A 24,765-nucleotide genomic window follows, 5' to 3' on the forward strand; every position below is an offset into this window, starting at 1 on the left:
ACTCTAGTAATCTTGCCTGGAGAATCCCATGGACAGAGGAGCCTGGCTGGCTACAGTCCATGGGGTTGCAAATAGTTGGACATGACTGAATCACTAATACCTAGATTATGTTTTTCCAAGACAAAAACTCATTTCCGAAGGAAGGGTGGAAGAAGGGCAACCAGAACCTGCCTTTCTTCCACTCTCTCCCTCTCCCTCTGACCCAGGATTCTCTGCATCTTCAGAACAACACGTGATGCCTCGAAACTCTCCACAGAAACACTCTTGGGATAAAATGGTCTTTTGTTTTTTCTGTTACAAGGACTTCACCTCCCCTTTCTGGCCTTGGCTGCTCAGCAGATACTGCAGTGGCAAATCCCTGAGAGTGCCCTTCCAGACCAGGTGGTCTTGACCTTTTTCTTTGAGACCCTGATAGCTGGCCTTGACCCCATACCTTCTGATTGGTGACCCTTTCTGACCTTAGTAATCTGCTGGAATCCAGAACATCCTGTTTGACCTCCTTCCTTAGTTTCCCTTCCTCATCCTAGCTTATCAGGGATCATGGTTTTGTTGTTGATCTAGGGAGTCAAGAGTCTAAGGAAAGGAGCCCTTGATTCTAAATAACCTCATTTCCTTTATTCAATGCTTTTCCATTATGAGTGGGGAGAGTGGGGCCTGGATTAAATATTGGTCCAGCCAGAACACCTTCTGGCCCACAGTCCTTTCATGAATAAACTCACAGTTGAACTATATGATGTTTACATTTCCTCTGGCTCCACCTGCCTTTGATTTGTGCTGATAAAACATACTTGAAGACATGGAGCAATTTGGAGGCTCAGTGAGCAAGTATTTGCAATATCCTCTGAGTTGCCAAGATGAATGTGATAATGTGGGATTAGAAGGATTCTAATATATTTGTATTTCCAAGGATCTTTATGACATTTGCATGGTTAAGGTTGGAGAAAGTGGAGACATAATCCCTATCTGACTCTTCGTTTCCAAATGAGTAAGCCAATTTCAGAGCAATCCTTTTTAACACATCATAAAATTAACTATGGGAAAAGATAATGTACAATATTTTTAAGCCCTTCATGCACACACACAGCTACACTTTGTGAGGCAATATTAGGTATCATCAGGCATTAAAAATGTTTTGACTTTAAAATACTTAATGAGGATTCACAGATAAATTAAAACATCTCCATCTGCTATCTTGCATAGTAGGTGATATTTTACCATTACACAATCATCTCTGAATCTAATTCCACCAGGAAGACTTCTAATCGCAGTTTAATTTTAGAGCAATATTCCACTTGGCAATCAATAAAGTGCTGTCGTCAAACTTTGATTTAATAGGATACGTGGATAACATTCACTGTATTATGCAGAGAAAGAAATACTTGCAGGAAAGAAAGAGAAGGAGGATAAATTTGTCTCTCACTTTTCTCTGCTGTATCCCATTCAAGCTCACAAAAGCCTCTAAATCAATACTGCCTTGTTTCATGAATATAAATCTCATCAATTTTACATCATTAACACCATGGAAAAGCTACTGCTCTCTGAGCAGTTTTTCTCTGCTAGATAAATATGCGCTCTTAATAAGGCAAGAACAAATGGATCCTGGTCATTTTACTAAAAAACACTTCTTTCTTCCCCAACTTTGTGTCAAAATCCACTAAAATTATAAAGTTGTCTTATGGCCACTTAAGGGGCTAGGGTGACCACCCTCTATGCATTATGTCTAGTTGACACTGGGCAACCTGGACGGGCATGAAACCCCACAGAGAGCATCTTAAGAGTAAGAAAGAGGTGAGCGAATGGCTGGATTCTGGAAGGTAAAGCTGCAGCAGCAAATTCTACTACAGAAATGATTCCTAAGGTCAGAAGCCTGAAAAGATGGCAACAGGCCAGGAATGGACATTTTTGAAGGTCAGGGTCAGCAATCCAGAAGTAAGTAATGGTCATCATAAGAGGCAGGCTCCACTGTCCTGAGAGGCTGGCTGTGTGATGTGAGATCTAGATGGTTAAAGGATCTGGAAAGATGGAAGGAGGCCTGGGAGAAAATCTACTTCAGTGGTTCTCAATATTTTCATAACCAAATTCTCCTTGTGTTAAATTTCTCCTTCCCTTCACAGATTCAGTAACATAGGAGACTTTGTTCAGTAAAATGCATTTATACTCAATTACTTTTCTATTTGGATTATTGAATCCATCACTGATTGCCAAAGAGAATCTGCTCCAAGGTGAGCTAAGGGGTACACCAGTAACCAGATATAATTCTAAATAAACTCAGCATTTTTATTTGTGTGCACAGTAAAAGAAGTCATCTTATTAGGAATAATTATAAATTTCTGTTTAGCTTTTTGAAATGTTAAAAATTGCCTGAGACCTCTTTTCATTATTTTTAATGATCCCTATAGATCCAGGACTTTGGGTTAGGAGCCATTGATCTGGTTCAAAGTTCTCCTTTAATAGAGGAATAAAGAGAGATCCAGAGAGATACAGTGAGTGCCTTGTGTTCACATATAGTGGCTAGAATTCAAGCTTCTTAGCACCCAGTATAATGAAAAGGTCCTTTGTAAGGACTTGAAACACATCATATAATGCTTAGATACATACATAAACCTTTACAGAGTACTGTTTAATGAGGATTCTTTTAGGTACATTTAATCTAGGAAAATGACCATAAAGAACACCCATCGGTTAACAGGATGGTGGATATTGCTTGTTGAAGTTTAGTTAACAAGGGCAGGAAGGTCAGTTTCAAATGATGCTTGAATTACTGATCAGCAGTCCCAACTTAGTTCAACAACTATGGGTCAGGCACAGCACTAGGTACTCGGATGACAAAAATGAAGACAGAGTCAGGTGGGGAAGACCAGGATTTAGGAAAATACAACAGAGAAGGGAGATCTATGAAAGCCAGGAGCCCAGGGAGCCCAGGATCCTTTGGAATCCTTTGGGAGTTCCAGGATCGCTAGACTGAAGTTCTGGGGAACACAGAATAGGGAGGAGTCTCCTCTGCAGGGCAAGGAAGAGCACGCCTCCTTCAGGGGATTTCACAAGGTGGTGTGATTTCAGATAGGCTTTTCACGAGGAATAGAATTCACACAGGTGGGTAAAAGGGCAGGTCTTGCAGACAAGGGGACCAACACACGAAAACCCTCAGAGGTGTGGTGACCTGGGACAAAACAAAAAAGGTGTTTGATCCTCAGGACAGTCTTATCACCACCACCTGTTGGAAAATTGTCATAACCATGCACATCTGTGGTTCTCTGAATGCAAAGGGTGCCCCTGGTCATTGTACAGTATACACCGTCCAGCAGGACAAGCAGAGGCCCTGGTTATGTGAGTGTACTAAATATCAATGCAGAACTTAGACTGGGCTGTGTCGTGAGGAAAGACGTAGAAGGAGCCTGTACCACCGAGTGAGGCTGACTGGCCCCAGCAAGCAGAGGAAAGGGCCCCCATCACAGATGCCCACTGAGCATCTGAACAGTCCTGTTTATCTCTCTGGTCACAGCATCAAGACCATGGAAGGATGCCTCCATTTCTCAAGGGCAGACACAGCTCTTTTTTTCCTTCCATCTGGACCAAGCAGCTTTTCCAAAGCCCTCTGGGCTTGTTCACACGTAGCGGAAACACATCTCTTATTGATCAACAGCTCGGAGGGAAAGTCCCCTGAAATAGGCTCTTCTTTTTGTCTCTCACAGGCCCTTCAGCATCATCATGCTGTTCACGAAATTTCCTACATCGCAAAGGACATCACAGATCACCGGGCCTTCGGATACGTTTGCGGGAAGGAAGGGAATCACAGATTTGTGGCCATAAAAACAGCCCAGGCGGTGAGTAGCCCCCTTCCAAGGAGGAAGCTTTTTCTTGTACCTTTTCTGGGATAGTACAGTCACACCATTGGTCTTCAGGGGCCCATTGTGACATGTGACTCAGCGATGCTGACACTCAGCTTCCCATCTAGAAAAGATAAACAGCCTCAGAGCAAAGAAACAGGCTCATGCCCAGCCAGTTGTGGTGTTGTTGCTTTTTCTAATGGGTATTTCATAATGACTCATTATTTTCCTTTCTGATTAAGTTGGATGGAGGCACACTATACAAGTAAGTTTCCTTGTGTTGCTAGCCTCATTTAAAAAGAAAATAAGAGAAAACAAATAGCTGTTTTGCATAAGGCCTACCCTAATTTTATTGTATTCGAAATTACTAATAAATAAAAGCAGTGCCTTTTATGCTCATGATTATTATGAATTTGCAAATATAATTAGTTGAAGAAATGAACTTTAGCCTAGATGCAATTTGCTAAACCAATATAACAAGGTAGAATTAATTAAAGATGGAATGCTTTCAGTTTAATAGAAAAAGGAAGGGCTGCGGGTTGTAGCCAGCAAAAACAAAAATTGGTTGCTACAGCTCAGTAACCATTCCCTTATTTATGTGCTTTTCTACCTTTTACTCCAGGCTGAACCTGTTATTCTGGACTTGAGAGATCTCTTTCAACTTATTTATGAATTGAAGCAAAGAGAAGAATTGGAAAAAAAGGCACAAAAGGATAAGCAGTGCGAACAAGCTGTGTATCAGGTATACCTGTGAATTTATCCTGGTACTGGAGACAGCAGGGGCTTAAAATAAACAGATATGAAAACTGACAGTCAAGGCTTCTCCTCCTGCTGCCAAGTAGAAATAAACAAAGATGAAAGGTTCCTGTGTAAATTACAGGCACCGAAAGCATGCCATTAGAAATGATCCCTATTCTCTGAGATTCTAGACATATGAGAGAAAGTGAAATCTTAAAACTGGGGAAGATTTCAGGGGAGGAGATCTAAGGAAAGTCAATTGCATTTGCTTCTTGTTAACAGTGGGGGTGGGGCGGCTACAAGGATTTTCATTTTTCTTTCTGCCAGTTTTCTGCCTTAATGACCCACCAGCCTCTCCTACGCAGAGCTGGTTTGTTCACTGTCCTGTAATTTCTGAGTACAGTCTCACATCTCTCGCTTTATATCCTCTGCTTTTCATCCTCCCTTCCCTCACTCTGCTGTAGACAATTCTGGAAGAGGACGTTGAAGATCCTGTTTACCAGGTAATTTTGGAAACTAGTCGAGGTTGAGGGTCAGGAAAGGCCTGGGCATAGGCATTTTGTCTCCACTGGCTGCAGAGCCTGGAGAGGGACCAAGACTATTTCTGAGGATGAGGTCTGCCAAGCCCTCCAGGAGCAAATTTCCATAAAAACTAACAGAAGTTTGGCCGGCACCAGTAGCATAGGATTTAGAAATAGGCTTCTCCCTTCTTGCCCCTGCTTCAGCCTTCTCAGCAATCTGTATAAGTTTGATCCCAGAGCTGAATGTTTGCAAGAATCCCTTGAATATTCTGAGTTCATTAGAGACACTGAATAATGAGGTGGCTTCAGTGAGTTAAGAACCAGAGATGGGGACTGACATTTTGGCAACATTTGAACACACATCCAAAGGATGGTTTGTGAGCTGGGAAAAGGATGGTGAGGAGAAGTCTCTCTGGCCCCTGATAGTTCAGGCTGCCCCCTGAGCCCCTGGCTCATGCCAGAGGGGCTGTTGTGAGTGGGGAGAAGGGAGATCCCACAGACGTGCCTGCCCGTAGCTTTCTCTGCACTTTCTTCAAGGTTGCAGCCTAAGTGTGGGTAGAGGCTTCTCTCGGGTTCAAGTATATGCTCTGTTTTAACAGATGCAGAGGAGAGAGGAGGCCTCTTCCACTCTGTGCTTATTCCCAGGGAGAGAGAGCAGCCAAACATTTGACTTATGGGACATAAAAGACAATCTGAAATGTACATTTCCAACTGGGACGCACATGGGTTCTCTATGTGTGTGTCACACGTGCGTTCTCTAGTTTCACACGAAAGCTGCCACTGCTGTGATGAAAAGAAAATAATATGGATAAGAAATGAATAGAACCTGAATGATTTGAAAGAGAAGAAGCATCTAACATGGACGTAAACAAAAGTCAAAGGTGCATTTGATGTCAGGCTTTGCTTTAGAATACCAGGGGTGTGGATTTGTATATAGTATGAGCTCAGCCCCTGGCTCATGGGCTCGGAGAGTGAAGAACATAGCCCTTTTAGAAATGGCCCAGTCTTTTAGAGTCTGAAACATGTATATGGAAAATTTGACTTCAGTATTTAAAACTGAGAATGTAAAGTAAGGTGATATGTATGAGATGAAGGCGTTTGGGGCCTCTGAGCACATCAGAATTGGCTTAGGACCGTGGGCCTTAGGGAGCAAAGGGGAGAGACCCCTGTAACCCAGAGTTGGCAAAGTTGGGGTCCCAGGAGACATCATCCCCACACAGCAGTTCCCGCACAGGCAGACACTGCTGAGCTCAGTGCCACTGAAGGAAGGGGTTATATCTCCAGAAAGTTCTGCAGCACCTATGCAGTCCTGATTGAAAGGCTGACCATCGGACCATGGCAGTTTTCCTTAGAAGAGGCAGGAGTGTGCCAGGCCACACGGAATGTCAGTAATGCCTCTTCAGGCTGTTTTCTCTTGTGCCTGTGACTTTAATGCTTGCTACAATTTGTATCCTGAATTCCAAATGCTTTTTTTTTTTCTTTCCTCTTTCATTTTCCCCTTAACTTTTCCTCTCTGGCTGCTGCTGTCATAGTACATTGTGTTTGAGGCTGGACACGAGCCAATCCGTGATCCCGAAACGGAAGAAAACATTTATCAGGTATAAATCCCTTTCCTCTCCTTCCTTCGCACCGCCACCAGTGAACGCACAGAAGGGGCTGAGCCCCCACGGGCTCTTTTCTCACTCCCAGCCTCTCCCTTGCTCTGCTGGTCATTCTGGGCTTGTTAAAATACCTCTGTGTGAATTGGCTCCTAGTTCCCTGCCGTTTACCAGTAGTTTTCATGCTTGATCACTGACATGTTTAATGGCCAACTGGGTAGAATATTTTAATTTTTAATGGATCTTAACTATTTTCAGTTGACACAGAAATCAAACATTCCGTTTTACTAAATTAATCCTTTGGAGGGTTGTTGTTCAGAATATGAGGGTCCTTCATTTCTCAAAAGAACGTGCTGTTGAATTTCTTTAAAAAGTCAATTGCACCACTGAAAATGAAGGCCAAATTCAAAAATGCTCTTTGGAGACAACACTGGGAATATTAACTGAATAAAAGAAAGTCGAGCTAAAGGTTTTGCTCCTTCTGAAGGGAAGTTAAATTAATATTCTTAAAAATGTCTGCTTATGTGAAGAAGCCTAAACACATGTTTTTTTTTTAATTTATTTTACCAAAGTATAATTGATTTACAGTGTTGTGTTAATTTCTGCTGTACAGTACGATGGTTCATTTATACATATATATGCCTTCTTTCTCATACTTTTCTGTTGTGGTTTATCACAGGATGTTGAACATAGTTCCTTGTGCATTATACAGTAGGACTTTGCTGTTTATCTTTTCTATAGATAACAGTTTGCACCTGTTAATCCCAAACTCCCAATCCTTATCCCCCACCCCCCTCCCTTGGCAACCACAAGTCTGCTGTACACTTTTAAACTCGTTAATTCTCCTAAATATGCTGTAAAGTAGGTATTTTAATCCCAGTTTTTCAAGGGGAGACTGAAGCTTTGAGAGGTTGAGTAGCTTCCTCAACGCTGTACCACTGTTAAGAGCTGGGACCAAAACCACACTGCTTCCCCTGTGCTTTTCCACCAAAGAATCTGTGTAATTACAGCACGGCCACACATCAAACAAATATGACGACCTCCAGTTTTTCATTAATTAGAATTTTAGCCCTAATTTGAAATATGAACATTATGGAAGCAGGAAAAATTTTAACGTATTTAAATAAGTGATTTTAATTTTCTTAATTTACTCAGTTGTGTGGTCTGTTATTCTGCCTTGGGCATGCATTACTTGTGTAATAAAAGTAAAACATATTTTCCGTTTTCATCAAATGCACAGAATTCTAAATGACCAAAGTATGTTAGTTCTACCAGCACCTCCGTTTAACCAGCCCTAGGAGGTAATAATCTATTTCTATCCACTGGTCCCATCTCAGTTCAAATACAAGCTTGCTCTTTGAGAATTTGTCTAAAATCATCGCTTACAGAGTTTCTGTCTTTAAACAGAAAAGTTGCACACCTGTCCTCAGTGTCAAATTTTAAAGTCCGATGTTGCAGTGTCTCAGTATTGTTACTGAACCGAACTTGGGTCTGCAGACAAATCTACTGACACCAGGTTGTGGTGAAGGAAAGAGCAGAGTTTATTGCAGGGTGCCAAGCATGGAGCCCAGGGCTGCTAGTACTCAAAACACTCAAACTCCCCAGCGGGTTTCAGGAAAGCGTTTTAAAGGTCAGGTGAGGAAAGGGAATTGCAGGGTATGTGATCAGCTTGTACACAGCTCTCTGGTTAATCATTTTGTAACAGGATGGTGTCACAGTATCGTTCCTTAGGCATCAGTAAGTCTGGGCGCTACATGCTCATGGGCATCAAGTAGTTAATTTCTTCAATTTGTTGGGGGTTTTAGCATCTGCAGAACAGCTCAGGAAATGTGCATCAGATCCTATTATCTAGGTACTTCCAGAAGATATGAGGCAGGAGCCTGTTCAGGGAAGGCCCCATAGGATCCTGCTCAGTTACAATGTGACACCAGAGAAACCACTAACCAGTCATCTGATGAAGAGAGAGAACCTTTTAAAATAAAATTAGACTTTTCAATATAAGAGGTTCTTGAATGCAGGCTCATCTGTAGTTGGCAGGGCTTCTTTTGTGCCCTGCCGGGGTCCCTAGGGGGCAGTCTAGTGTACTAGGAAGAACTGGCTTTGGGAAGCAGGGAACTGGGATATAGTTCTGACTCTGTCACCAGCTACCTTTGGCTAAGGGGTAGCGAGCAAGGCTCTTGCCCTCTCTGAGACTCAGTTTCCCCAGTGATAAAGTAGGAGAATAAGTTCTCCCCAAATCACGTATAGGCATGAGAATGAAACAAGATCACAAGGAGACTGTAAAGAAGAAGTTTCATCCCAGGTCGCACACTGCATCCACAGCCATTAAGCCACCTTGTCAATCCCTTTCCTTCTCTGAGCCTCAGTTTACTTATCTATGAAATGAGCAAATAAGATCAAAGTTTCTCGTGGGCATGGCCCTTTTCTGTTCTTTGCAACTCGTGCCTCAGACAGGACTGTTAGAGAAGCATGCTACCTTGCTTTACAGAGCAACAAGACTTAGAAGTGCTGTGCGTGCATGTGTGTGTGTATGTATGTATAGTTTTGGTAACATTTCTCAAGCAAGGTCTCTGTGAATGGGGGCTTACATACATATCTTCTTATGTCTCATAGCTACCCCAAGTAGCTCGAGTCATAATTTCCACTTTACAGATGAGGAAAGAGAGTGTCACAGACATAATGTATGTTGCCCAGGCTTACAGAGCTAGCGAGAGGTAGAACCTCCCACTTGCTGACTTCTGTACATAAATAAATAAATCCAAGGGCTCTTTTCAGTTCAGAATATCCTTGATGATAAGTCTTACAAGTAGATTCTATATAGGTTTCAAGTCAGTATCTAAAAGTTACCCTTGTGTTAACAGTCCTGACATCCAGGATCTTCCCCTCTGTCCAAAATTAATAGGAAGAGCCATTTAAGGGAATGACTGTTTTGTTGCTCTCTGTTGGAAGGGCCTCTGGTCATCTTTCTCTCTTGTCTTGCCAGTCCCCTGGGCCTCATTTCGCTTATCAAGAAATAAGCTCTTGGGCCTGAAGATAGGCTGTGCTTTTAGGGAGCTGCTATTGGGAGCCTCAGCATTTTTTTAGGGCCTACAAGTGTCCCATATTTATTCTTCCTGAGTAGACTTCAATGTTTCTTATACTTTGGCTTGGTCATGGTAGCCTCCGATTTTATTTTATTTTATTTATCCTCTGTTTTCTGGAATGAGGGCCTAAGGTTTTAACTGTTTTGCAACCTCAGGTGAAGTACCTAACTTTTGTGTCTCAATTTCCTAGGCTACAGAATATAGATACTATAGTCTCTGCTTCTAAAAGTGGTATGAAGATGTAAAGCAACCAGGACAGGACTTTGGTACATAGTAGGTTTTGTGTAAATGTTAGTTCCTTTCACTTGCTAATGCCATCAATATCAGACGCTGCTTGAGACGTCTTATGATGATGTATTAAGTGAAGTAGAACATGACTTGCTCACCTTATCTTGTCAGAGAGCCCAGTGGAAAGCTGCAGCCTCACTTGACTTTGCTATTTATGACTCCAGCACAAGGGAGGGAGAGACTCTTGAGTAAATGTCACCTCTCTTTGAGGATCAGTAGTCTTATTTTCAAAACTGGATTAATAATAATAATAATTGTCTTTCTATTTGCATGCCTCAGAAAAAAATTATTAGTTGTCTTTTTTAAAACAACACAGAACCCCACAGTACAATGCGTTTTTACCCACCACTTAATTCTGACCCTTCCAACATCTCGGTGAGATGAGTACAGTTGTAATAACTACCATTTTAAATGTAAGATATTTAAGTCCTTCATACTTAAGTGATGGGCCCAAGGCCAGAGCCTCTGATTTTAAAACCTAGTGTTCCTTCAGACTTTAGCAAGCTTCTAGCATCAGCGGGATCGCAGCTTGCCAAGGGCACATTCTCCAAGTTTGTTCATTCAAAAATCATTTTTAATTACCCAAGATTTGTTACACATTGTTATTTTAAAATGACACATCTCTAATCCTATGTCACCCAGCCATCAACCTGCCCCTCCACACTATTAATATATCACGGCACTGAAAGTGTCTTCTGTATGGATGGTCCTTAATGTATAGTTTTTAGAGTAATTTCATTTATTCATTCAATAAATAGTTACGTATGGAGCACCAGCCTGTGCTGGGTGCTTCGGGATGTAATAGTGACATACAGCCTGGTCCCCACCTTCAAGGCGTTTGTATGTAACTCCTTCAGTGCTCATGACAACCAGATGAGGAAACAGGTTCAGAGAACAGTGACTTATCCAGGGTCATGCAGCCTGTGGCAGAGCCAGGATTAGGAACCAAACCTTCCACCTCATTTTGCTCCAGGACTGTTATCACTCTATACAACATCATACTACTGAAATGGTCCACAGATGGGACATACCAGTTAGGGGAAGATGAGAAGCAAGACCAAGGCACTGTCTGGCCTTCATCCTTTTAGTGTTTCTGCTGGTTTTTCTGTCTTTAGCACATGTGGTAAATGTGTGATGCTTAGAAGTTTCTTGTTTAACCAGTATTTACAGATGGGGAAACAAAGGCAATAAAACATCTACTGAGCCCTCAGCAGGCTTATAGATCAGTCAGAATTCAGAGTGACCAGGAAGCTGCAGTGTGGTTTGACAACCACTTTGTAAGATAAAGCTCCTTTTACACCCTCCTTCAGTAACCTGATGTCTTGTCCATCTCCCCCAGCGAGACAAGGAGCACTGATAAGTCAGGGGCCACGTTCGTCTTGTTCACCACATTGTCCTAGAGAAAGCACAGTCACAACACTTAATAGGTTCTTGGTAACTTTTATTTCTTAATGAAAGGATTCACCAGATGTTATGAGTACAGAGGAATGTTCCACCAGTACTCTGGTGGTGCTCACAACATGATGTCTTAGCTGAAATAATTCTTAAAACACAAACAGGCAGGTTGATATCTCACCCATGGGACAGCCAAGCAGAAAAGCTTTTTCAATTATGCGCAGTTTGGGTTTCTCCATCCTACTGCTTCTCCTCCATTTGCAGGCATAATTGAGAGTCAGCTGCGGTTCAACTTGCTAAGTGCCCATAGTGAGCAGTGAATTGCAGGGAACAGAAAAACACTGTTCATTTTGCTCAGGCAATGGTGAGCTGCTAGTAAAAATAAAAGTGAGGGCTTGTAATTTATTGGCCCTTGTTAACAAGGACTCTGTAGGCGTTCTTAGAGGGTTCCTTTTGGAGGGAGCTTACTTATCAGGAGCAGAGAAATTACATTCTTCATGGGCTGCCTGCAAACTGAAGTTTGCAGGAGTAACTCAGAAAGTGCCTCTTCTGCACAGCCATGCACACTCAGAGTCCTGTTGTTTTGCAAGGATGTGCACGAGCTTCCAGGAGTATAGAACGGATGTCAGAGGACAAGAAGCACCCAAATCTACTGTGGGAATGGTAGAAACAGGGGGGAGCTGCAGCTGTCTGTGTGATGCAGTAGTTCAAGGCAGACCGTGCAGGCTGACGCTCCTGGCTTCCCACTCACAGAGATTAAATGAGGATGTATGTGAACATAAATGTTTAGAATAATGCCTGGCACATAGAAAATGCTCTGGCAGTGTTAGCTTATACCGTTAGTGATAAATGTCTTGTTCCATAGCCAGAATGAGCTACCTTTGACTCTGATCACTTAACTAGCTATGAAACTTTGGACAAATTTCCCTAACATCTCTGAGCCTCACTGTCTACTACTTAAAGTGGAGATTTTAATACCAACTTCTCAGGATTGGTGTAAAGATTTTAAGGTAAGCGAGAGTGAAATGGCGAAGGGACTCAAGGAATAAGCTCAAATTCTTCTCTAAGCTGGTCCAAGCTTAAAAGATACTTAACTATTCTTCATGCTCCTCGATGATTACTTACGTAGCAGACCGCTACTGAATGACTACTGGCTCTTGTGGGCCATGCCTGCTTTTAAGGGGCTCCCTGTCTGATCAAAGATAGACCAGTTATCAGACAGAAAACCACTACTGGCTGATCCCTCCCATGGAGGGTTTGAATTAAGCTTTGCTACTTGCTGAGGATGAACTAGTGACAGAAACTGGAATGTTTCAGAGCAAGGCCCCTGATAGACTCATTTGAAAAGTATTCCACAAGTCTATTGTTATTCATATGTATTTGCATACATATTTACATAATGTATCAATGGCAAAAGACCTTATCATTCTAACACTTTACAGTATGATGGTGCGGAGTAGACTTTTATTATTTACTCTCCTTTCTCTTTAAGCAAGAAGCAGAGCTGAAGTTCCCATTTCAGTGAGGCTCAGAGGAGCTAAGTGACTTGCTTAGAGCTTGACAGTTATCATGTGTCCCAGTAAGGCCAGATGGATGAGGAAGAGAAGAGAGGGAGCAAAGAAGTTACAGAGAAGTGTTAGAAAACCATCGGAGAGGTTTTAGCTTCTAGTCTCATGTTTTTCCTGCCATGGATGGCCCCTTTTCTTAAAGAAAAACCTTTGGTGATTATCAGATAGTATGTGAGTGATCCCAACAGAAGCTGTATTTTGTCTTAGAACCTTGATATTTGTTGTATTTTAAATAACCTGGATCTCAAATCAACATGGAGTACTTCAAGCTCAGCTGCAAACTGTTTTTAACAACTTTAGGCAACTGCTAGCACCTCCCTGGCATCATTTTTGACTTTGGTGAGATGATTATTTTTTTCACCACATGATCTCTGAGGTCTCTGCCTTTTGCTTCCTCTGCTGTGATACTGTGAGGAGTCCAGTGGCAGAGACATCCTGCAAACCTTTGTGGAATGATTCACACCCCCTCTCTTTCTCCAGCTTGCCTGAGAGAAGGAGCCTGGTCTGACACTTTTATGATACCAGCAGCTCCTTCTTCTGCTGGAAGTTGGCCCCTCAGGCCTCAGGGCTGAGTTCACACACACTTAGCCAATGGAAGGAGAGCCTGGTTGCTTTGTTCTTCAAAATCAGAGTACTGGAGTGTATTGACTGTGTTGAATTTGATTTTTTCGTAGGTTCCCACCAGCCAAAAGAAGGAAGGTGTTTATGATGTGCCAAAAAGTCAACCTGTAAGTGTAAGTATATCTCCTCTCTTCCGCTGGATCCCCACAACCTGGCTTTATACCGAGGCTTGGTCTGCAATCCAAGGAAGGGAGTCCACAATTTGCTCTTATGCATACAGATCACCACCTGTATGGCTTTGCTGGGGAAAGCATGCTGGGGACTCCTCAGTGGGTCACGGAAAGGGGGTTAGAGGTGGAAATGATGGGGCTGAGTCTGCTTGAAGGTCTGGCTTCCTGAGTGGTAATCTGCTGAATCATGAAAACTCCTACGTCCAAGGGATTCAGAGTCTCAGGTATTTTATGGAAAAAGTCTCCAGCCAAAGACTCCATGATGCCTGGTCAAGCAGAGGCAGTTCTTGGTTCTGGGAAGAGAGTTGTCCACTCAATTTGAAAGTGGTCACGAAGCTTCAGAGAGACAGAACAAGGGCTGGCCAGAGCCTTTGGAGTGTGTTAAGGGTCCGGTCAGTGATCAACACGCTATAGAAAAGGCCATGTGTTGTAGGCTTGCAGAGAACCCAGGGGGCCCGCTGCACCTGGACCCCATCTGCTAGGGGGACTCCTGGAAATCTGAGATACAGAGGAAAATGCTCAGTTGTGTCAATGCTAGGCTCAGAACCATGTTTGAGACCTTCAGTTGCACTCTGAAGGCACCCTCTACCTAACCCAGGCAGCCCTGGGGAGCCAGTGCAGGCTTTGCATGGGGGGACCTGTGACTTTGCCTCAGCTTGTGTAGAAAGATGGGGTGTTTAGTCTCTGTTGACCTCATTCAACCATGGGTGGAAGGAGCACCAGTTTTGAAGTCATACTGACCCTAAGAACCTAGCTCTGGTCCTAACAGAGCTATTGTGAGGTTAAATGACCTTATTTGGAACACTTTTATCAGTCCTGGACCCCACACCACGAGAGACATAGAGACAGTCCTGTATGTTTCAAGATAAGATTCATCATGGGGCTTCAAACCCAATTTGGTGAATGAGTAGCAGAAGGACCTGAAAACCTTTGGCCTGGAGAAATGAAATGATGACTATGGAGGTGGGCATCCCTAAGGCCATTAAATGGAAGAGGGATTATACTGTTCTGCATCTGCCAACTCTTGGAACTGAGACAAGGGGATGGCACTGCAAGAAAGCCAGTTCTAACTCCAACTAAGGGTGATCTGCTGATGGTCAGAACTGCTCAAGGGTGGAACTCTGGCACCTCAGAGGGTAAGCTCCCCATCTCTGGAGCTGTACAAGGAGAGCCTTGAAGACCACCTCTCAGAACGGTGATGAGATGAGGGTGGGTGGAGGGGCGGGGATTCAGACATTGAATGGCCAGAGGAGCAAGCCTTTGATACCCTTTCCAAACCTGAGTTTCTGGATTCCTCCAACCAGGAGTCTTTCTAGTCCCTTCTTTCCCTCCCCTGGCTCCACTTCCCTTTCTCCTAGTGAACTTTCTTTCTGATTAATTTCCATTTCTCTACCCACTCTGCAGTATCTTGAAGCCATCCTATCCCACCTAAATATGGCTTCCAAAACTCAATGCATGCTAGTTTTAGTGAGAAGACATATCTGAACCCCAGCCCATTTAAAAACACCGAGTGTAGAAACAAAGTAGAAGGCAGGCAGTGTATGCCACTCGGAAAAAAGCAGTTTTTCTCTCAGAGGCCTTTGTATTTAATCAAGCCTGCTTGTCACCAAGACACCGGTCTGCTCTTCTTGTTTCAATTTGGTCCAGCCCCCGTCACACAGCTCCCTCCGATTCAATTTGTGCCTAAATTGCCTTCCTTGCCCCTAACAGGCTTAGATATGTGAGGAAACATGCTCCATTTGCTACCTTGGTTTTTGTGACTGTATTAACCAGTCTGGCTACACCACCTCTATGCTTAGTAGCTCCAAAAAAAGAAAAAAGAAAATCCAGACTTCTCAACCTGACGTACACGGCACTCGGGTCCCAGCCTCTGCTGTATCTTTGACCTGCCTCATCCTGGTCCAGCTCCACTGGACTCCACGGTTTCCCGTAGCAGTCATACCCTCCCCCAACCTCCCTGCAGCCCTCCCGCAACATCCGGCCCTGTGTTTCGGGGAGTCTTTCTTTATTCTCCCAACAGTGTCAGCACGTCACCCCTGCATTTGTGCCTCCACACCTGTCATTCCTCCAGGAGTAGACCACGAGGTGTTGGAATCCTTCTTCCTCAGGAACTTCTGGGAGCTTCCCGAGCTCCTTGTGTTACCAGAAGCAAGCCCAGGGCCTGGTTCGTAGCAGCCAAACACAACACGGCTCACAAGGGATAGTTAATAAATATATGAATGCTTCTTCCTCGTAGAAGGGATTTATGAGAATTCTTGCTATTTTTTAAATGGGAGTTTCCTGTTTCTCTGATTAACAATAGTCATGAAGGACGTATGCTCTGGTTGTGCTTAGAAAATGTCGGGGCTGCCTGAATGCCCACAGTGGCTTCCAACCCATTGTTACCACAGACTCTAAGAAGCATCGGATGGTGATCATGACTTTTCCATGAACTATCTCAGTATTTCTAAAACTCTGAGAGCGGGAGAAAGTGAAAAGCATAGTCTCAAGTTAGAGGCAGATGGATGCACCTGGAATCTCAACTCCTGTCTATCCTTACTGCCCATAAGGCTTCTGATAGGTCTCCTTGCCTCTGAGGCACAGTGTTCTCATCTTCCAAAAGGACTTACCGATGCTAACTTGCAAGGTGATTCTGAGGATAAAATAGTCTGTGTACTGGGAAGTTGTTCCCACTTGCCTAAACCTCCCGGAGATGTCTTATGTACCCTGTGTCCCCCTTGCTCTGACATCTTCCCCTGCTCCAGGCTTCCCCCAAAAGCCCTTCCTCTCTGCCAAGTGCCTTTCCCCAGGATATACCTATGCTCTGAGAATCCCTACCATCCTGTCGCTGTTAACACCTTCACACCTGCTCCTGACCCAGAAACACAAACCAAAGGCAACCAGGCGTCTTCCAAGGGAGTCTGGGGGCTCCTACAAGTTTCCCACAAGAAGGGAGACTGCCCAGTGGTCTGTTAGTCTGAGGACCACCTGGATTCTTCTTCCTTGGGACAGATCTGTACAGAATCCTAATAAAGGACTCAGCTTGGGGCTGTCATTGAGGAAAACCACCAACCAGACCAGACATATTCAACCACCTGATCTTCAGAGTCAGATCTGGGTATGGCTCTCATCTGGCCACTTATTAAGGGTCCTTGAATAGCTTTTTGCATCTCTAAGCTTCAATGTCATCATCTGTACAAAGAAAGTAATGTCTTTCTTGTAGCTTTGTTTGGCAGATCAAAGGAAAGATTTATGTAAAACCTTTAATAGCAGACATGGAGTCGATTAATGACAACATTTCCACTTGTTGCTGAAACAAGCAATGTACCAGCCAACAGTTCTCACAGAGCTGAGGATTGCCAATTATTCTAAGTGACAGCCCCCCTCCACCAGGAAGCCTTCCTTACCCCAGAGTAATCAGCCTCTCTGGGATACCTCTGTCCTTCTCTTTGTGATGATCATAAAGGATTATTTTCTCTTAATGTATCCACTGAGCCGTTGGACCTTGGGTTCCTTAAAAGCCTGACTTTGGGGTTAATGTTAGCACCTACCTTAGAGTTTTTGCTAGCGACTAAATGAGCTTAAATATGTGAAGGAGCACAAGACTTGGTGCACAGTGAGGATTCAGTAGCTGTAACCTGTTATTATGCTATTTGTTTCCTTTTCTTTTCTGTGAACTCTTTGAGGACAAGAATTAGTTTTAATTATCACTATCCATAAGGAAACTTTTCTTGGGATTTCTGTTCTCCTTGAAATGTTGCTGGTAGACTCATTCCCCAGAAAGAAACATGTGTCCACATTTAAGTTTTTGTAGGCCTTGAAGCCAACGAGATCCCTTGATCTCAGTTCTAGAACCTCTGTCCTAAAGCCTCAGTCAATGGCTCATCATCACTCTTTCATGGTCAGAGAGATACTCAGTAAGTGGCAAATTTGACATATTAATTTGATTTCAGAGATTTCAGAGGTTTAGGGAAGCAGAAGTCAGAATTCATTGTGTTCGTTACATTGTTCCCAGGTAGCATTAGTGGTAAAGAACCTGCCTGCCATTACAGGAGATATAAGAGATGCTGGTTCAGTCCTTGGGTTGGAACGATCCCCTGGAGATAGGCATAGCAACAGCTCCAGTTATTTTTGCCTAGAGAATCCCATGGACAGAAGAATCTGGCAGTCCATAGGGTCACAAAGAGTTGGGCAGGACTGAAGTGACTTAGCATGCACACATGCATGCAGGTTCAGACAGAAAGCCAATTCTGTGTTTTTACTCCCTCACATTCACCTTCTCTGGTGGCTCAGATGGTAAAGAATATGCCTGAAATGTGGGAGACTGGGGTTCAACCCCTGGATCTGGAAGATCCTTTGGAGTAGGAAATGGCCACCAGTATTCCTGCCTGGAAAATCCCATGGACAGAAGAGCCTTACGGTCTACAGTCCATGGGGTTTCAAAGAGTCAGACACAACTGAGCGACTAACACTTTCACTTTCACATTTGCTCATCCCTGTCCTAGTTGAACACCCTCCTTGTCCCATAAACTTAGGATGCTCAGCTGTACTGGCCCTGTTCCTGTTCTGCTCTCGTAAATAACACATTAGGATGCTTTTGTTTGCTTATTTTACTTTGCAACTATAAGGTCACCTTCTTCCAGCAGATTTATTCTTGAGATCATGCTTTGCTTCTCTCCATCATTTCCTGGGAATCTGAGCCCAGATAAGGATTAATCCCACTCACTCCTAGAAATATACATTCCATCCCTTCCTGGTCAAGGAAGTCGGAAGCTTTGTACAAGGTCTGATCTCTGTATCTTAAACAGGTGGGTCTGTTTCTATGGTGGCATAAATGCTTGCTGCCAGGAAATGTTAGATGGCTAGAGAGTTAGGAGGGTTTCAGGAAAGAAGGTACAACTTGGGCAAAGCCCTGAAGGATGAGCAGGATTTGAACAGGCAAAAGCGACATGGAAGCACCGCTGGGCAAATCACTGGGGTCCTGGTTCCTGAGTCCAAATTGCCTCTAAGTAGCAATACTCAGACCTGGTTAATTTCTCATTGGTTTCCTTCTCAAAGAGGTGGGCTAGACAGGTAGTCTCCCTTTCTGCCAGCTGATGGTGCTGTCATGTTCTTTAGACAAATACTCTGGCCTCTTTGGAGATGTCAAAAATGTACATTCCTAAGTGGGGAGGAAAGTGTCTGCATTCATTATTTAGTGCCTTTTGCACTCTGTTAGCCTTTGGACATGGTCTAGTTTCACAGCGAGGCATTCACCGACTGCTGAAGGGCCCATTCCAGACTCTTTTATGCCCCACAGCACTGAACTTGGTTGAGATTCGCCATGAAGGTCAACAGTTTCAACGACAGGAAATATTCCATACTCTTCTTCTCCCCTACGCTCACCCTCTCATGTAATATTCTTACAGCTGAATAAGATCTTTTATCCTTCACCTTATAATTGCCCAGTTTAAAAGCTTTTTATGTAGTTGTATTAGACATAAAATACTTTCTAATTATTAGTAATAATGAGTCAGTGATTACTAGCTGAACTTTTTTTGGCCTTCAAAAGAAATTCTGGGAAGTTTGGGGTAGTGGTAAATTTAGGAAGGACATAGGTTGTCAAATGGATGCTTTGGTCTCGACATTAATTTCCTTTTGGTGTAACATGGATTCAGAAATTGAAAGGAATGATAAGACCTCCTTGAGATTCTCTCTTCCCTTTTTCAGCCTCTGACTTTCTGAGACTCCTTTTCTTGGGCTGCAAAGTGGAAAGGATGACCGTCTGCTAGTGATACTTCAGGGCTTTCCTGAGACTCACACATCAACATGAAACATTATCTGTGATGCTCAGGGGTCACTTTTATGAGATGCTGGGGAAGTTTAGATTGAAGGATGGTATGTATTTGTTACCTCTACTGATTTTATGTGCTGTTGCATGATTAAGAGAGGGTCTTCCCTGGTGACTCAGACAGTGAAAACTCAGCCTGGAATGTGGGAGACCAGGTTCAATCCCTGGATTGGGAAGATCCCCTGGAGAATGGAATGGCTACTCACTCCAGTATTCTTAACTGGAGAATTCTGTGGACAGAAGAGCTTGGCAGGATAAAGTCTGTGGGGTCACAAAATGTTGGACATGAATGAGCGACCAGCCCTTTCACCTGATTAAGAGAATGGTCTACTCTGAAATGCCCATCAATAAGTTGTAGCCTTGCCAGTGAAGTTAGTGCTCTGGATAAGAAGAAGTTTACCACGTATTGTAATCAGATCACCTCACTAAGCAAGCATTGGCCCAGAATAGGTGCTTAGAAATCTGTTCCTCCTTAATTTCTTCCTATAGAACTTAAAATCAAGGCTCTAGACCAGTGTGTATCCTCAAGGCTCTAGACCAGTCTGTATCCTGTATCCAGTTTATCAGGCTGGATGAAACTGATAAACATCCCAACGATCAGATTTGAAGTCCAGGGTTCCGTTCGGTTTCTTTTATGATACCGGGACAGTAGCCATATGTATCGGATCTAGGGCTAACACAGCTGTGGGAAAAGCAGAAAGACCCCACTGAGCGTCTCTGCCCCAGACAGCCTAGGCTCTGGTCTTGGCTGGTCTTCAGTAACCACAAACCTGCTAGGTAGGTGCCATTTACATATAAGGAGCCTGAGGCTTTAAGAGGTCACAAAACTCACAAAGCCAGAATGTGAACCCTGTGTTGTTCTGATTCAGGTACCCACACAATTCCACTAAGACATGCTGCCTTCAGGTTTCCAGAAAATGCAAAGTCCTCCACCTCCTAATCCTCAACCTGTCAGAATCAGTACTTGGAACTCAGTTCCCAGCTCTTGACTCCTCATTGCTTTTGAGTTTTTATAAACACTCGGAGCTCAGGAGTCCTGAGGCTCTGTGCCTGGCTGTGAACACCTCTCTCCTTCTCTAGACCCTCACTCTGCCTGGCACACTGCTTTCCACATCCTGCTGTTGAAAAGATATTTTCGAATCCCAGAGAACAAATCTTAATGAAAGCAGCCTACATCTGAAATTCAGAAACCTGCTTGTTTTACTGCCCCTACCTCCTACACTCCAAACTCCTTGGTGTTTTTCTGTGAGACCCCTGTCCCCCAGCAGTCAGCCTCGGGATGGCTTTCCTTGCCCCAGATGCATTTCCATTTTCCTGCTGCAAATGTTGGAAGAGGCAATCCATTCATGGGAAGAATTGCAAGAGTTCTCTGGACATTTGTTTCCTGCACCCCCAGTCCCCATAATTCACAGCAAATAAATTTTCATTCACAATTTAGCAGTTGGTTTTTCCTTTAGTTTGAAATCTGAATCAAGATGTTGCATAATTGGATTAAGTCTAGTCTGAGCATTTGTCAGTTTCACTTCCTCATTAAGCACCATGTTGTAGAAAAATTATAATGATCACAACACAGTGAACATAGGTGTCACAAGAAAGGAGATCATCTCAAAGTGAGAAAAAGGGACCTGAATCTGCATATTCCCACAAATGAAACAGAAGCATGCCTCTTCTGACATTTCTTGAGTAGACTTTCTTTTAGCTGTACATAAACTTTTTCCTGGAATAGAATCCTAAATTTCTAGAATCTTAAAGTTAACAGGAATGTTAAAAGATGCTGTCTCATTTAACCTGCCCACCAAAGCAGAAATCCTCCAAGGCTTGTGCTAAGTGCAAATAAGCATTCCTGACTCTTGGGCTTCAGCTCACATACCTGCAGTGACAGACATTCATTTCTTTTGTAATCCCAGGCCTCTGATTGCTACAAAACCCATGTCTCCTTGGAGTTCCCTTACAACTTCTATTCATTTCATTCTATTTTTATTTCATTCTACTTTATTTCACTTCATTCTTTTCTATTCATCCTATTCTTTCATTCATCCATTTGGCAAATAGTTACTAAGAATCTCCTAACTGCCATACAGTGTTCTATTCCATAGAGATATAAAGATGAATAAGACCAACAGCTTAAGAAAGTTAATGGTCTCAAAAAGAAGATAGACATATAAAAGTAATCCCAATCAATATAATCAAGGCTGTAAGAGGCTGTGTACAAGAGGCCTTGGGGGCAGTGGAGGGGCAGTAAACTTTGCCTGAGGGAGTTTAGTGAGGTCTTTACCTGCGGGATAGAGTTTGGATGGTTTCTTAAAGACTGTGGGAATTTGGCACTGGAAAAAGTGTGGAACACTATACAGGAAGAGGAAATTGAGTGTTTAAAGGCACTGAAATGTGGAGACGCCTCACGTATCCCAGGGGCTGATGAGCAGTCTGGGATGACAGGACCACAGCATGTCCTCTTGGGAAAGGAGACAGGGATAACAAGGGGAGGGAAGGAAAGGGTCTGAAGTGATGCCGAGAACCTGGGAATTTGGATCACTTTCAGGTGGTGGAGTGACACTGTTGGAGGCATTTTTCAGCATCACTCTGGCAGGTGACTCAGCAGGTGGGGAGGTTGTTACATAGCTAATGGAGGTATCTATGCATCTACATCAGGATGGAATCAGGAACACAGAGTCCATACCAGGCAGTTTAATAAAGAGACGTGAACATGGGGAACTAGTTACAAAGGTGTTCAGTTCAGTTCAGTGCAGTCGCTCAGTCGTGTCCAACTCTTTGCGACCCCATGGACTGCAGCACGCCAGGCCTCCCTGTCCATCACCAACTCCCAAAGTTTACTCAAACTCATGTCCATTGAGTCAGTGATGCCATCAAACCATCATCCTCTGTTGTCCCCTTCTCTTCTCACCTTCAATCTTCCCCAGCATCAGGGTCTTTTCAAATGAGTCAGCTCTTCGCAACAGGTGGCCAAAGTATTGGAGTTTCAGCTTCAACATCAGTCCTTCCAATGAACAGTCAGGACTAATTTCATTTAGCATGGACTGGTTGGATCTCCTTGCAGTCCAAGGGACTCTCAAGAGTCTTCTCCAACCCCACAGTTCAAAACCATCAATGCTTTGGCGCTCAGCCTTCTTTATAGTCCAACTCACAACCACACATGACTACTAGAAAAACCATAGCCTTGACTAGACGGACCTTTGTTGGCAAAGTAACATCTCTACTTTTTAATATGCTTTCTATGTTGGTCATAGCTTTTCTTCCAAGGATCAAGCATCTTTTAATTTCATGGCTGTAGTCGCCATCTGCAGTGATTTTGCAGTCCAGAAAAATAAAGTCTACCACTGTTTCTCCATCTATTTGCCATGAAGTGATGGGACTGGATGCCATGATCTTTGCTTCCTGAATGTTGAGCTTTAAGTCAACTTTTTCACTCTCCTCTTTTACTTTCATCAAGAGGCTTTTTAGTTCTTCTACACTTTCTGCCATAAGCGTGGTGTCATCTGCATATCTGAGGTTATTGACAAAGGTGTTAAAAAAAAACCAAATAGGCAACAGTGGGGCAACCCAGATGAGTCTTGGCTGGAAGTTGCTGCTAGAGTTACCCCTTGAGCTCAATGGACAAAGGAAGGCAGTGGTGTTGGCAGAGCCCAGGAGTTGGGGTCAGCAGCAGGCACTGGGACCACAGAGGGAGCTGCCCAGCAGGAGGTGAGACCTCATGGAGAGGTTTGTCTGGTAGAAACCATGGAGAAACTCACCCACTGCAAGAATACTGCCCAGAGAGAGCAGGGGAGAAATTCACAGTTTTCCTTCCCTCCCACCATGCAGCTTCTAATCCCAGCCTCCTTTTGGTCAAATTTAAGTGGAAATGGATGGCACAGGAGCCTGAGCAATGTGGTTTACTGGGATTGGTCACTGTCATTCAGCACAGAGCAGGGACGGGCAAGGATGGTTCTGAGGGCCAAGTGTTGAGGGGTAGGCAAGTGAGGACCACTGTGGGTCTAGACTGAGGGTGAGACCCTGCTGACGAAAGAAAGCGTGTAGGACTGTGTGTACGTTTGAGTGGGTGGCAGGGCTAGATCTCAAAGTTCTTGCAGATGTGGATGGTGAGACAAATACAAGCCCTCTCCAAGGTGGAAAACTTTGGGACATCATATAACTGGGTGGTCTGAGCCAAATGCCCTGTCTCCTTTCCTATAGCTCTGTCATTTGCAGACATGCTTTTTTATAACTCTGACTTCTAAGAGGGTTTATTCATCAGCCTTTCCATTTGCTGTTTTCAAGTTCTTGTCAAAGATAGTAGTAATCCCTTTCATCTCTCTCTGTTTTCAATCCATGACTCACATCAGAGCCCAGTCATGTTGCCACCTTGAATGATATCTGGCTCTTTCTTCCAGCGTTAACAGTCAAGGTTCTCATGAAGGGAATCAAACAGAGTTGTAGATGGCTCAATGTTAAGTCATCCCCAAAACTTGTTTTCCATAGAAGCCAATGTAGAGGGGATAAATGGGTGTGTCAGCGGTTCCTGGTTCCTTGCTTGCTCAGTTGTATATTGGCAAAAATCACATTTGCATAAAACAGTGATCACTTCATTCCTCTGCCACTGGTCTCCTGGAGGAATGGTCTTTAAACTTTTTATAAAAACTCAAAATTCTTTTTTTTGAATGAAACATGCCCAGTAGCCTTCTCTACAAACAGATGAAAGAGGAGAATGTGGTTAGACCCATGTTGAGCCCTAAGGCCCACCCAGTTGGAAACCCTCTACCTTCCTCTCTCTGAAGAACAGAGGTTCTAGAAGGGAAGAGGTGCAGAAAAGCTACTGTCAAAGAATCCCACAGTTATTCCATGGGTGGGAGAAGTTGGGCGGTCAGATGGAGAAAGCCCTCATATCTTTTCCCATCAAAGCTTTGTTATTGGACAATCAAATTCTGAGTGCAGACCAGGACTGTAGTCTTTAAGAAGCAGTAAAACTGCAGAAAGAGCATGAAATTTTTTTATTGGAGTATAATTGCTTTACAACGTTGTTGAAACTGAGTGTTAGTCGCTCAGTTATGTCCAACTCTTTGCAACCCCGTGGACTCTATGCTGCCAGGTCCTCTGCCCATGGAATTCTCCAGGCAAGAATCCTGGAGTGGGTTGCCATTCCCTTCTCCAGG

At 43.6% G+C, this 24,765-nt stretch overlaps 1 protein-coding gene across 3 annotated transcripts in view; it reads left to right on the plus strand.

Annotated features, from left to right (window-relative positions):
• Positions 1-24,765, plus strand: part of DAB1 (DAB adaptor protein 1) — a 455,006-nt gene that overhangs the window by 377,239 nt on the left and 53,002 nt on the right. For all 3 annotated transcript variants that reach the window (XM_065928927.1, XM_065928932.1, XM_065928937.1), the window contains exons 5-7: positions 3,693-3,824; positions 4,450-4,569; positions 13,693-13,752. In XM_065928927.1, coding sequence (XP_065784999.1) covers positions 3,693-3,824; positions 4,450-4,569; positions 13,693-13,752 — 312 coding nt within the window. The remainder of the gene's footprint in view (positions 1-3,692; positions 3,825-4,449; positions 4,570-13,692; positions 13,753-24,765) is intronic.

The sequence above is a fragment of the Muntiacus reevesi genome, chromosome 1, assembly GCF_963930625.1.
Source record: "Muntiacus reevesi chromosome 1, mMunRee1.1, whole genome shotgun sequence".
NCBI classification, from domain to species: Eukaryota; Metazoa; Chordata; class Mammalia; order Artiodactyla; family Cervidae; genus Muntiacus; species Muntiacus reevesi.